The sequence below is a fragment of the Pimephales promelas genome, chromosome 20 (genome assembly GCF_988280905.1).
Source record: "Pimephales promelas chromosome 20, fPimPro1.hap1.1, whole genome shotgun sequence".
Taxonomy (NCBI): Eukaryota; Metazoa; Chordata; class Actinopteri; order Cypriniformes; family Leuciscidae; genus Pimephales; species Pimephales promelas.
Window position 1 is genome coordinate 30,844,122 of NC_142788.1, and position 14,738 is coordinate 30,858,859.

General features: G+C 41.4%; 1 protein-coding gene across 2 annotated transcripts; it reads left to right on the top strand.

The window, feature by feature from the left end:
* Positions 1–200: 200 nt before the first annotated feature.
* dclk2b (doublecortin like kinase 2b) lies at positions 201–13,643 on the top strand. 2 transcript variants are annotated; one of them, XM_039679077.2, is made up of 16 exons: positions 201–921; positions 3,178–3,506; positions 5,970–6,102; positions 6,202–6,288; positions 6,834–6,898; positions 6,972–7,047; positions 7,263–7,365; positions 7,455–7,512; positions 9,107–9,226; positions 9,326–9,472; positions 12,006–12,139; positions 12,671–12,845; positions 13,013–13,093; positions 13,178–13,270; positions 13,357–13,375; positions 13,465–13,643. In XM_039679077.2, the coding sequence occupies exons 1-16, from the start codon at positions 522–524 to the stop codon at positions 13,503–13,505; spliced, it is 2,061 nt and encodes a 686-aa protein (XP_039535011.2). In that variant the 5' UTR covers positions 201–521; the 3' UTR covers positions 13,506–13,643. The 2 variants fall into 2 exon arrangements, with proteins under 2 accessions (XP_039535011.2, XP_088980825.1); XM_089124699.1 differs by lacking the exon at positions 13,178–13,270.
* Positions 13,644–14,738: the final 1,095 nt, after the last annotated feature.

The window sequence follows — 14,738 nt, forward strand, 5'->3', positions numbered from 1 at the left end:
ACCCACTTTTACAGTATTGTCAGACGGCATTAAGACCGCGCGGAAGAGTCTGATGCGCGCGCCACACGCTCACCTGCGGCGGGGTGTCGCGCGCTGAGGTGGAGAAACGGGCTGCGCGCTCCCGTGTCCGGCCATGCTGCCCGGTTACAGCGGGGCGCGCGCCTAAAAACCGCACACACACACACCGCTCTCGGTTCAGGGCGGATCGGGATTTTTTGTCACAGTGTCTCAATGGAAGATCCCGCTTGAACAGGATTTTCCTGTTTATCCTGGTTTTTGTCGTCCGAGCTTGTTATTCTCCAGCAGAATTATCTGGAATATTTCCCATCTTCTAATCGAATGGCCGATTGAACGCGGAAAAAAACGCCGGTCTGCTTTTGTGCTGATGTAAATGATGCTCGTGCGCCCGGTAAACGCGCAGCGGGGAGAGCGGCGCGTCCGCTCGCGCTGATGACAATAGCGGACTTTAACGATATAAACGCGAAGGATACAAACAGAACCTTTGGGAAAAGTCGGGAAACATGTCTCTCAGCAGAAGCATCGAGCTCGAGCACTTTGACGAGCGGGACAAGGCGCACCGCTCCAAACGCGCGGTGGTTTCGGGCGGCTCGGGTTCGCGCGCGAGCAGTCTGGTACCGAGTCCCGCGCACAGCGCGAACTGCAGCTTCTACCGCACGCGCACGCTCCAGACGCTCAGCTCCGAGAAACGAGCCAAGAAGGTTCGGTTCTACCGGAATGGAGACCGGTATTTCAAGGGTCTGGTGTACGCGGTGTCCAATGACCGCTTCAGATCAATGGACGCGCTCCTGGCCGAGCTGACGCGCGCGCTCACGGATAACCTGCACCTGCCGCAAGGTGTGCGCAACATCTACAGCGCGGACGGCGCGAGGAAGATCGTGAGCCTGGAGGAGCTGGTGGAAGGTCAGATAATAACGGGGATATTAGCGTGTTGCGGGCCGGAAGGGTCACTGTGAGTTATGACCATATAAGGGCTGAACGGTTGCAGGTTCGAATCCGTTCGAATATATATATATATATATATATATATATATATATATATATATAGGCCATTAATAATTTGTTATAGAGTATTGATAAACATAATATCGTCTAATATTATAAATAGGCCTACTATAGATCAACATTACAAATTATAAATTGCAAATATATACAATTTTATAATATATATATATATACCGTAATAAAGGGATTATGTAATATTTATAACATTATGCAGTATTATTTATTATTATTTTCTGTGCTATATTATATTAATTTTAAAATGTAGAATTTTAGTGTAAATTCACAAATGCAAAAATTAAATGTTCATGGCATGGAAAATTAGTTCATTTTAACGGTACGGTACCTAAACAGTCATAGCCTACTTTTTTAATGCAAAACACAATATAATATAGGCCTACGTGTGTGTGTGTGTGTGTGTGTGTGTGTGTGTGCGTGTGTGTGTGTGTGTGTGTGTGTGTGTGTGTGTGTGTGTGTGTGTGTGTGAAAGAGTGCTTCTGTTGATCAGCTGATCGTCAGTGAGTGAGTGGATGTCAGTGACTTTAGATCATTAATCAGTGAACGTCACAGTCTGATAGATCAGTCATTAGAGAGAGAGTCTCATCACACACACACACAAACACACACAAACACAAACACACACACACACACACACACACACACACACACACGATCAATACCAGCAAGCTCTCCAACTCGTGCACTTAACGCCGGTTAAAGGACAGCAGATTTGAGTGAGCTCGTCCATCACTCACACACACACACACACACACACACACACACACACACACACACACACACACACACACACACACACACACACACATCAACAGCGCGTGCACGTGTCCCGTTAAACCGTTATTGAAGCATTAGTTTGCCTTTATAAAGATGTTTCTGCTGTCAGGGCTTCGGGTATTTTGCACAATCGGCAGTCTAAAGTTTTCTAAAGATGAAGGTTTGTGTTGTAATCATCTTCATGCATCATTATGTGGATGTTCAAATATCGATGTTAAATGCACACCGGTTTGCGATAATTAGCCTACAGTTTTTAATTCAAACAATTGAATTAAAATTGACCAAAAATACAGTAAAAATGTGAAATATTTTTGCAATTTAAAATATCAGTTCTCTATGTGAATATACAGTAAAGTGTAATTTATTCCTGTGATCAAAGCTGAATTTATCATCAGTCTTCAGTGTCACATGATCCTTCACAAATCACTCTAATATGATGATCTGATGATCAACAAACATAAACATCATCAAACATCAACATAATATCAATATTAAATGTGTTACCATTCAAAAGTTTAGGCTTTAGGAAACATTATGAAATTAAAGGTGCATTACCTAAGCGATTTCTGAGAATCCTCATATTAGAGTGATTTGTGAAGGGTCATGTGACACTGAAGACTGGAGTAATGATGATAAATTCAGCTTTGATCACAGGAATAAATTACACTTTACTGTATATTCACATAGAAAACAGTTATTTTAAATTGTAAAAATATATTTCACATTTTTACTGTATTTTTGATTAAATAAATGCATCTTTGGTGAGCAGAAGAGACTCTTTCACAGGAGTTTAACAGTGACTGGAGCTGGAGAATCACACAGATGAACATCTGGAGTTTTTGACCTTGAGCTGATGTTTGAATCAGCAGAAACAGAGACTGAGCTGAAAATAAGGGGACTTTCAGTCTGTGGCGTCAGTACAGACACACACACACATGCACATTCACACCTGGCACATAATGATGCTGATTTGACCCCCAGGGTCATGTTGCCATGGTGATCAGGGGTCATATGACCAGCTGCCAGCAGGAGCATCCATCACTGCATCAGCATTTTCACATCCAGGGAATAAAGTCTAACACATGGTTTGGGGATGGTGGTCCTACTCTGTTTTTGTAACCATGGAAACCACTTAGAAATGGCCTAGCAACCATAAAGCAATTTTCATTACATCAGAGTTTCCCAAACTGGGGTTGGTGAGTTTGTGAAAATCTTTAATTCGTTAAAAAAAATTAACAAATTAAAAGTAAAAGTAAAATTAATAATGAAATGAAACATAAAAATTAATTGTTTTTAAAATGTAAAATTAAAAATGATTTCCGAACAAAACAAATGTAAGTTGAATTTTTTTTCCTACCACAGGGGAGAGCTACGTGTGCGCCTCGAACGAGCCCTTCAGGAAGGTGGACTACACCAAGAACGTCAACCCCAACTGGGGGTCGAGGGGGGCGGGGCCAGTGGGCGGAGCCTCTCGCCTCGGGCCTCCTCGCGCAGCGGGGGAATCTAAAGACTTCATCAAACCCAAACTGGTGACGGTGATCCGGAGCGGCGTGAAGCCGAGGAAGGCCGTGAGGATCCTCCTGAACAAGAAGACGGCGCACTCGTTCGACCAGGTGCTCGCTGACATCACCGAGGCCATCAAACTGGACTCAGGTGTGGTCAAGAGACTCTACACGCTGGACGGCAAACAGGTACAAAACACACTTCCTACGTTCAGTCAGTTATTATATGATGTCAAACCGATTAATCGCATCGAACAAATGTTTGTTAGTGTGTGTATGTATATATCGATAGCCCCGCCCCTTTGCAGCACTGCGCTCGTTGTCTTTTGACTTCCGGTCTGTATTTCCAAACTTTTATGTTCAATGCGATTAATCGCGATTAATCGATTTGACAGGATTATTATATACTTGTAACTGTGTATTATTTTTTTTGTTGTATTTTTTAAGGGCCTTGAAAAGCTGCTTTTTATTGTAATATTATTATTTTGATTTTGCTTTAATACTTCCGTTTTAACTGAATTAGGGTTTATTTTCATTTTGTTGTATTTTTTTTACGAGTTAAATAAATTGAATTAAAAACGAGTTAAATGAAGTGAAATTAATAATGAAACGAAACATAAAAATGTAAAGGTAAAATTAATTGTTTTCAAACAAAACAAAAATGTAAAATAAAAAATTATTTTCGAACAAAACGAATGTAAGTTGAATTAGTTTTTATAATAAAACATGAAAATGTGAGATAAAATACACAGTTTTAAAATAAAACTTAAATTTAAAATAAAACATAGTATTTATATTAAACTATTTTAATAAATATAGTACTTTATAATAAATCAAAAAAATATAAAGTTGAAGTAAATAATTTGAAAAAATGTAAAATTGAAATGATTTAAAAACAAAACCAATTTAAATTTAAAAATAATTTTACAATAAAACATTAAAATGTGAGATTAAATAATATCAAAATGATAAAAAAAAAAACTTTTCTATTTTTTTGTTGCTATGTAGCTTTATGGTAGATTTTTTTCAATTTTAGTAATTTAATTACTTCAACATTTCATTTTTATTATATATACAGAAGAGATTTCAGAGATGTAAACTGATTTTCAACTAAAAAAGGGTAAAAATTATGCGTTTTAGCTGTTTTGTGGGTCTGAAAATCCTTATTTTCCTTATATTTCATCTTATCCTACCATTTATCAACTATTAATGTGTTTAATGCTTGTATTTGTGTATAAAGTATGTGATGAATCCTAATATTTCAGTGTGACTCAGTAAATAGTGCACTGTCGCTGTTATGGCCATAATATGAGCTCAATCTTTCATCACATGCATGAAAAGCGTAAACACTGCGTTAGGACATAAGCGTGATTTATGCCGACAGAAAGCGGTCAGTCAGATGTGTGTGTGTGTGTGTGTGTGAGACAGCTGATGGAGGATGAATAATGAATGAGACTTTAAAAGGGAGACGTTCTCTAAATTATGTCTGGATGAATGTCTCTCTCTCTCTCTACAATAACTGTATGTCGATCGTCCAGGACGTCCTGTCTCTGACTCTCTGTTTCTGCACTGATACTCACAGTAAATGACACTGTGTGTGTGTGTGTGTGTGTGTGTGAGACTCGTCTGGTTACCATGGTCACCTGGTTTCCCCCTGAGTGAACTCAGTTGGGTTCATCTGTATGCCGAGCGCCTCTCACTGCAGAGACGAGGGCTTTTCCGACCGAATGTGTGTGTGTGTTCATGATTTGGGTTTAACATGAGTGACATATTATATAGTAATATTAGCCAGATTTGAAGCCACTTCCAGATCTGTGTTATTTTAGTATTATTCAATTATTTATTAATATTTAGATTTAGCTTTAATTTTCATATTTTCAGTTTTATTTTTATTTTGTCCGTTTAATTATTTTTGTTTATTATCTGTGCTTTTGTTATTTTTTGTTTTTTATATTTGTATTTCACTCACATTCACACACACACACACACACACTCCCTCTCTCTCGGTCTCTCTCTCTCTCACACACTCTCTATCTCTCTCAAACACACACACACACGCACTCCCTCTCTCTCTCGCTCCGTCTCTCTCACACACTCTCTATCTCTCTCAAACACACACACACACACACACACACACGCACACCCTCTCTCTCTCACACACACACTCTCTATCTCTCTCACTCCCTCTCTCACTCTCTCTCTCACACATACACAAACACACACTCCCTCTCTCTCTCGCTCTCTCTCTCTCACACACTCTCTATCTCTCTCAAACACACACACACACACGCACTCCCTCTCTCTCTCGCTCCCTCTCTCTCTCTCACACACACACTCTCTATCTCTCTCACTCCCTCTCTCACTCTCTCTCTCACACATACACAAACACACACACACACACACACTCTCTCTCTGTCTCTCACACACACACACACGCACTCCCTCTCTCTCACACACTCTCTATCTGTCTCAAACACACACACAGACACTCAGTTATCAATAATAAGTTTAACAATAACGAATGCTCTAAATCTACGAGTGTTTTCAGTTGTTTATATCCGACTCTGAGTCAGAGCAGCATCTTAGTTTTTTTGTTTTTCAGCAGTTCTGTTGTACATTTGCTATATATAATCTCTCTCTCTGTCCCTGTAGTTGACGAGTCTGCAGGATTTCTTCGGTGACGATGACGTCTTCATGGCGTGCGGTTTGGAGAAGTTCCGCTACGCTCAGGACGACGCCGCTATCGGACACGCGGGGAAGGCCGTCGCGGCCGCCTTCGTTAACGGTGAGATTTACAGCAGATATGAGTGATGGACAGCTGTCTAATACAACATTCACACACACACACACACACACACAGTCTAACACACACACTGTTTCTCAGAGTGCAAGAAATCTCGACCGCCGGTTCCTCCGAAGACAGCAGGAACCAAGAGCCCCGGGGTCCCGCGCTCCAAATCACCTTTATCTGGTAACTTACACACACACACACACACACACACACACACACGCACGTCTGGTTCACTTTCTCTTTGTGGGGACTCTCCATAGACATAATGTTTGGTCCCACTTTATATTAAGTGGCTTTAAGTACTATGTACTTACATTGAAATTAATAATTTGATACAATGGACTTATTGTGTACATACATGCTTTTACATTGTACTTATATTTTGAAAATACCTGCATGTAATTACAGCTGTAATTAATAAATGTAATTACATTTGTAATTACACAGTTGACCCTTCCCTTACACCTTAACCCAACCTTAAACCGACCTATACAACCACACCTAACCCTAACCCTACCCATATCACTCCTCAATAGCAACAAAATTTTTTACAATACAACCTGAACAAAATAAGTACATTGTACTTATTTTTCGATGTAAGTACATAGTACTTAAAGCCACTTAATATAAAGTGGGACCAAAAAACTCACACACACACACACACACACGTTAAACACACTGGATACTCATGCGTGTTGATGGAGATTCTGCTCATGGTTTTTCAGCCAATGAGGCTCCGAGAAGCGGGTCTCCGCCGATGAGGTCATCAAAGTCTCCCGACAGCCGTAAAGTGAGTGAGCGACTGAAAGCTGTTCACACACACTCTCTCTACATTTGTGTTTGACACGATCTCTCTTCCTCAGACGTCCGTGCATGAGGCGTCTCCGTCCCCGACAGCCTCCAGTGTCATCAATGATGAAGAAGAGCACACTCCGGAGGGTAAAATACACACACACACACACACACACACACACACTCACTCACTCACTCACTTAAATCGCCACAATATTCACTATTTTATATCTCTCGGCCCTACAGTAGCTCCGCCCACAGTGAAATCTCATTGGTCCAAAATCCCACTCAAATGCATGTGAAACACCAGGGGCACGTTCTGATTGGCTGTTGATTTTCACACACACACTCTCTCTCTGCAGTGAACGGCAATGATGTTCAGTCGTCGGTCATCAGTGAGAAGTACAAAGTGGGGAAAGTCATCGGCGATGGAAACTTCGCTGTCGTCCGAGAGTGTGTGGAGAGGTACACACACACACACACACACACACGTACAGAACTGATGTATTGATCAGCTCTGTATATTTAGATCTGATGTCGTTGGTGTTTGTCAGGTCTACAGGACAGGAATATGCGCTGAAGATCATAGACAAGGCCAAATGCAGCGGAAAGGTACGTTTCACTTCTCAAAGAGTAAAATGGCTCTTAATTAAAGCGTGACCTCATCAGCAAATCTGTCCCCTGTATTCATGTTATTGAGGCTATACGTCTTTATTCATCCGGATACGTTTGAAACTTCGTCCACACAGGCGTTTCTAACGCTGAATTCGCCGTGTTGCGCATGCGTAAAAGTTCACTGAGATGATACAGAGAAATAAATAATAAAGTTATTGCGCAATTACGGAGGCGTATTGCATTCACTTGAAGAAAAAAAATCTACTCTGTTTTTCTGAATTAACGAGTTAATTTTTCATGAGAAAAAAAAAGTTTTTGCTCTGTTTTTCTGAATTAATGAGTTAATTTTTCATGAGAAAATTTTTTTTTTGCTCTGTTTTTCTGAATTAACGAGTTAATTTTTCATGAGAAAAATTTTTTTTCCTGTTTTTCTGAATTAATGAGTTAATTTTTCCATAAAAATTCCATTAAAAATTAACTCATTAATTCAGAAAAACAGAGCAAAAACTTTTTTTCTCATGAAAAATTAACTCATTAATTCAGAAAAACAGAGCAATTTTTTTTTCTCATGAAAAATTAACTCATTAATTCAGAAAAACAGAGCAAATTTTTTTTTCTCATGAAAAATTAACTCGTTAATTCAGAAAAACAGAGTAGATTTCTACTACTCACTCAAGACAACAACTCTCATGTTTTACAGCGTGAACGGCACATAACAGGCACAATAACAGTATAAACATGAACATATGTTGGTATTAGAGCCAGAGCGATAAAGGATTTTGAAGGCCGATACCGATACAAACATTTGTTGGTTTTAAAATCCGATATTCCGATATATCGGCCGATATTATTATTTTCTATTTCGCGCAAACAAAATATTAACAGATTTCCCTAACATTAGTTATGAGTTTTAGCTTAAATAATATGATAATGCGTTTTAAAAAGAAACTTGTTTCTATTGTCACAACAGAACAGAGGAACATCAAATATATTAAAGTTCTGATAAATTAAATAATAATTAGTCCCTACATTGCCTTATAGTTATGTCAGCTTGCTTATCCCTTTACCTGCACTTTTGACAACACTCATGACATGGTTGAAGCGTGATTCGTCCATTTTTATTTTATTTTTGAAATATTCATTTATCAGCTATTATAACTGCAGATACCGATATTTTAGAAAATGCCTAATATCGGCCGATATATCGGTGTGGCTCTAACTGGAATAATATGCGTCACATGACTAAACTTATGTCAGTTTTTAAATACCTCCATTTTGACAGTCCACACAACAGCGTTTACAAGTTTGGAGAGCGTTTTCAAAAAGCATTGTTTTCAGTAATAAAAACCCAGTCTCAGTGTGGAGAGAAAAACATTTGTTTTCAAACTAAAACATAAAATATTTTAAAATTATTTAATGAGTGCAGTTTTTACCTGTATCGTCGACGTATGCAAAAATAATGAGGAAGAAGATCATTTTTCTCTAGTTTCTGTTCTGTATAGAGGCTCAGATTACTGGAAAACATGTTCATTCACAACACAACTGTGGAAATCCTCAGCAGAGATTCTGATTGGTTGACTGGTGTTGACAGGAGCACCTGATAGCCAATGAGGTGTCGATACTGCGCAGGGTTCACCACCCCAGCATCATTATGCTAATTGAGGAGTTGGACACGCCCACTGAGCTGTATCTGGTCATGGAGCTGGTAAAGGTGAGCGTGTGTGTGTGTGCGTGTGTGTGTGAGTGAAGTAAACTTGCTTGACACCTCAGTGCGTATGTAATGTTGTGTGTGTTGTGTGTGTTTGGGAAGGGCGGTGACCTGTTCGACGCCATCACTTCCTCCACGAAGTACACGGAGCGAGACGCCAGTGCCATGCTGTTCAACCTGACCGGCGCGCTGAGATACCTGCACCACATGAACATCGTACACAGAGACATCAAACCTGAGAACCTGCTGGTACACACACACACACTCACTCACTCACTCACTCGATCGCTCACATACTCACACACACACACACGCTCGCTCGATCACTCACTCACTCGCTCGATCACTCACTCACTCACTCGCTCGATCACTCACTCACTCGATCGCTCACATACTCACACACTCGCTCGATCGCTCACTCACTCGCTCGATCACTCACTCACTCACTCGCTCGATCACTCACTCACTCGATCGCTCACATACTCACACACTCGCTCGATCACTCACTCACTCGCTCGATCACTCACTCACTCACTCGCTCGATCACTCACTCACTCGATCGCTCACATACTCACACACTCGCTCGATCGCTCACTCACTCGCTCAATTGCTCACATGCACACACTCGCTCGATCGCTCACTCACTCACTCGATTGCTCACATACTCACACACACTCGCTCGATTGCTCACATGCACACACTCGCTCGCTCACTCACTAACTCACTCACTCGATCAATCACTCACACTCTCACTCACTCGATCACTCACTCGATCACTCACTCGATCACTCACTCGATCACTCACTCACACTCTCACTCACTCGATCAATCACTCACACTCTCACTCACTCGATCACTCACTCGATCACTCACTCGATCACTCACTCGATCACTCACTCGATCACTCACTCACACTCTCACTCACTCGATCACTCACTCGATCACTCACTCGATCACTCACTCACACTCTCACTCACTCGATCAATCACTCACACTCTCACTCACTCGATCACTCACTCGATCACTCACTCACACTCACTCACTCGATCAATCACTCACACTCTCACTCACTCGATCACTCACTCGATCACTCACTCACACTCTCACTCACTCGATCAATCACTCACACTCTCACTCACTCGATCACTCACTCGATCACTCACTCGATCACTCACTCACACTCTCACTCACTCGATCAATCACTCACACTCTCACTCACTCGATCAATCACTCACACTCTCACTCACTCGATCACTCACTCGATCACTCACTCGATCACTCACTCGATCACTCACTCACACTCTCACTCACTCGATCAATCACTCACACTCTCACTCACTCGATCACTCACTCGATCACTCACTCGATCACTCACTCACACTCTCACTCACTCGATCAATCACTCACACTCTCACTCACTCGATCACTCACTCGATCACTCACTCGATCACTCACTCACACTCTCACTCACTCGATCAATCACTCACACTCTCACTCACTCGATCACTCACTCGATCACTCACTCGATCACTCACTCGATCACTCACTCACACTCTCACTCACTCGATCAATCACTCACACTCTCACTCACTCGATCACTCACTCGATCACTCACTCACACTCTCACTCACTCGATCAATCACTCACACTCTCACTCACTCGATCACTCACTCGATCACTCACTCGATCACTCACTCGATCACTCACTCACACTCTCACTCACTCGATCAATCACTCACACTCTCACTCACTCGATCACTCACTCGATCACTCACTCGATCACTCACTCACACTCTCACTCACTCGATCACTCACTCGATCACTCACTCGATCACTCACTCACACTCTCACTCACTCGATCAATCACTCACACTCTCACTCACTCACACTCTCACTCACTCGATCACTCACTCACACTCTCACTCACTCGATCACTCACTCGATCACTCACTCGATCACTCACTCACACTCTCACTCACTCGATCACTCACTCGATCACTCACTCGATCACTCACTCACACTCTCACTCACTCGATCACTCACTCGATCACTCACTCGATCACTCACTCACACTCTCACTCACTCGATCAATCACTCACACTCTCACTCACTCACACTCTCACTCACTCGATCACTCACTCACACTCTCACTCACTCGATCACTCACTCGATCACTCACTCGATCACTCACTCACACTCTCACTCACTCGATCACTCACTCGATCACTCACTCGATCACTCACTCACACTCTCACTCACTCGATCACTCACTCGATCACTCACTCGATCACTCACTCACACTCTCACTCACTCGATCAATCACTCACACTCTCACTCACTCGATCACTCACTCGATCACTCACTCACACTCTCACTCACTCGATCACTCACTCACACTCTCACTCACTCGATCACTCACTCACACTCTCACTCACTCGATCAATCACTCGATCACTCACTCACACTCTCACTCACTCGATCACTCACTCACACTCTCACTCACTCGATCAATCACTCGATCACTCACTCACGCTCTCACTCACTCGATCGATCACTCACTAACTCACTCGATCACTCACTCGATCACTCACACTCTCACTCACTCACACTCTCACTCACTCGATCACTCACTCGATCACTCACTCACGCTCTCACTCACTCGATCACTCACTAACTCACTCGATCACTCTCTCGATCACTCACTCACACACACAAACACTCACAGACACTCTCTCACACACACAATCACTCACTCACTGTGTGTGTGTGTGTGTGTGTGTAGGTGTGTGAGTACCCTGACGGCACTAAGTCTCTGAAGTTGGGTGATTTCGGGCTGGCTACAGTGGTGGAGGGGCCGCTACACACAGTCTGTGGGACGCCGACGTACGTCGCCCCGGAGATCATCGCGGAGAGCGGGTAAAACTCTGCAACACACACTTACACACGTACACACTTACACACATACACACTGAAATGGTGGACAAAGTGAAGTGAGTTTTTGCCAATAGAGTCTGAAAAATAAACATGCTTTCTTTTGTATTTCATTTATTTTTCTGCAGAACTCATAAACTCACCTCATTTTGACACATTCAGAAAACGAGATTTAACATTCGATTCTCCAGTAGATATATCTTGATTTAATAATGTTTAGATATCGCTACTGGAAAACAAGACAAACTCTGAGGAAAAGCAGCATTTTTTTACTTCTCGCAGTTCCGATATTTCCTGTGATTCGGACTCTTTCTCGCCACTGCGAATTTATCTCACAATTCTGACTTTATTTCACACAATTGTGATCCGAGAGCGGAGAAGCTTTCGGTTCATGTCTGAACATCTCCCAATGAAACACGCGATAAGAACCGCAAACTCAGCACTAGTTCCTCCAACTCGACATGGAGTTTGATTCGCTGGTGAAAGTGTGTGTGTGTGTGTGTGTGTGTTTGTCAGGTACGGGCTGAAGGTGGACATCTGGGCGGCGGGTGTGATCTCCTATATTCTGCTGTGTGGGTTTCCTCCGTTCCGCAGCGAGAGGAACCAGCAGGAGGAGCTGTTCCAGCAGATCTTACTGGGCCGACTGGAGTTCCCCTCCCCGTACTGGGACAACATCAGTGCCTCTGCTAAGGTCTGCACACACACACACACACACTCTGCTATGGTCTCTGCACACACACAGACAGCAGTTATTCAGGTTTGGCTGAAGTCTCTTAAATGTGTCGGCTGGAGCTGATTGGCTGATTGGCGTCACATGAGGTCAGGCGAAGCAGCTGATTGGTTAAATGTCTTTTGCAGGATTTAATTGGTAAGATGCTACAAGTGAATGTTGGTGCTCGTTACACAGCTGACCAGGTGCTGGAACACCCGTGGGTGCAGGTGAGTGTCACTCACACACACACACACTCAAACTCACACTCACACACAAAACTGACCCGTCGTCATGAACTTGTGTGTGAGCAGGACGATGCAGTGATGGACATCAACATGGCGTGTGATATGGAAGACAGTGTTGAATCAAAAATAACAAACAACAGCACGGTAGCAGAGGCTGAGGTGAAAAGCACACACACACACACACACACACTACATCCCATAATTACCTTTAGCTGAAACATTGTGTCTCGTTTCCTCTTTTATAGGTGGTGGATCATCTCCATGGTAACATCATGTCTAAAAGATTGTAGGCTTAACATGTATAGTACTGTGTATCAGATACTAACACTGTGTCACTTCAATGTTACTGTAAGGATCTTCAAAGAACGGCACAGTAGATCACAGCTGGCAGTAAACTGAGGACGCAGAAGAGGAGAAACCCTGATCAACACCAATAACCTCAACACTGAGACCAGACCAGAACACCTTCTCTGATCATCAATATTAATCATGTTCTAGTGGTAGTGACATGCTGAAACTTCTAACATTAAAGGGAAAACAGGTGAAAAAACACCTCAGAACACCTTAGCAACCGCATAGCAACATGGAATCCATCGCAGTTTGTTGACGTGTCGTGCACCAATGTTCTTCAGTCCACATTCTGAAAGTTCTGTTTATATGCACCTTAAACTTTCCGATACGATTCACATTTTCCTTTACATGTGCGTTTATGTATCCCAAACTAGACATTTTTCCTCAGAATTCTAAATTAGAATTTTAGATTTTTTTCCACAGAAGTTTCTCACAATTCTGACTTTTTCTTGGAATTCTAAATTTACATCTCACAATTACATTTTTTTTTTTGAAATTCACATTTCAGATTTTTCCCCTTATAAGTCTACATTTACATCTCACAGTTCTGACATTTTTCCTTGAAATTCTAAATTTAGACCTCACAATTCAGACTTTTTTCATCGGAATTCTAAATTTACATTTCACAGTTCGGAATTTTTTCCCCAGAATTCTGAATTTACATTTCACAGTTGAGACTTTTTTCATTGGAATTCTAAAGTTACATTTACATCTCACAGTTCAGACATTTTACCCCGGAATTCTAATTTTACATTTCACAATTCCAATTTTTTTCCTTGGAATTCTAAATTTACATCTCACAGTTCAGACATTTTACCCCGGAATTATAAATTTACATCTCACAGTTCAGACATTTTACCCCGGAATTATAAATTTACATCTCACAGTTACTATTTCTTCCTCTGGAATTATCAATTTACATTAAACAATTCCAATTTTTTTCTTCGGAATTCTAAATTTACATCTCACAGTTACGATTTTTTTCCTTTGGAATTATAAATTTATCTCACAATTCCAATTTCTTACCCCGTAATTCTAAATTTAAATCTCACAGTTATGATTTTTTTCCTCTGGAATTATAAATTTACATCTCACAATTACTATTTCTTCCTCTGGAATTATCAATTTACATTAAACAATTCCAATTTTTTTCTTCGGAATTCTAAATTTACGTCTCACAGTTACGATTTTTTTCCTTTGGAATTATAAATTTATCTCACAATTCCAATTTCTTACCCCGTAATTCTAAATTTAAATCTCACAGTTCCAAATTTTT

Coding starts and splice junctions, on each gene's coding strand:
- dclk2b (XM_039679077.2), top strand. CDS start 522: ATGTCTCTCAGCAGAAGCATCGAGCTCGAGCACTTTGACGAGCGGGAC. Junction 922..3,177: donor CCTGGAGGAGCTGGTGGAAG/GTCAGATAATAA, acceptor TTCCTACCACAG/GGGAGAGCTACGTGTGCGCC. Junction 7,366..7,454: donor GTCCGAGAGTGTGTGGAGAG/GTACACACACAC, acceptor GGTGTTTGTCAG/GTCTACAGGACAGGAATATG.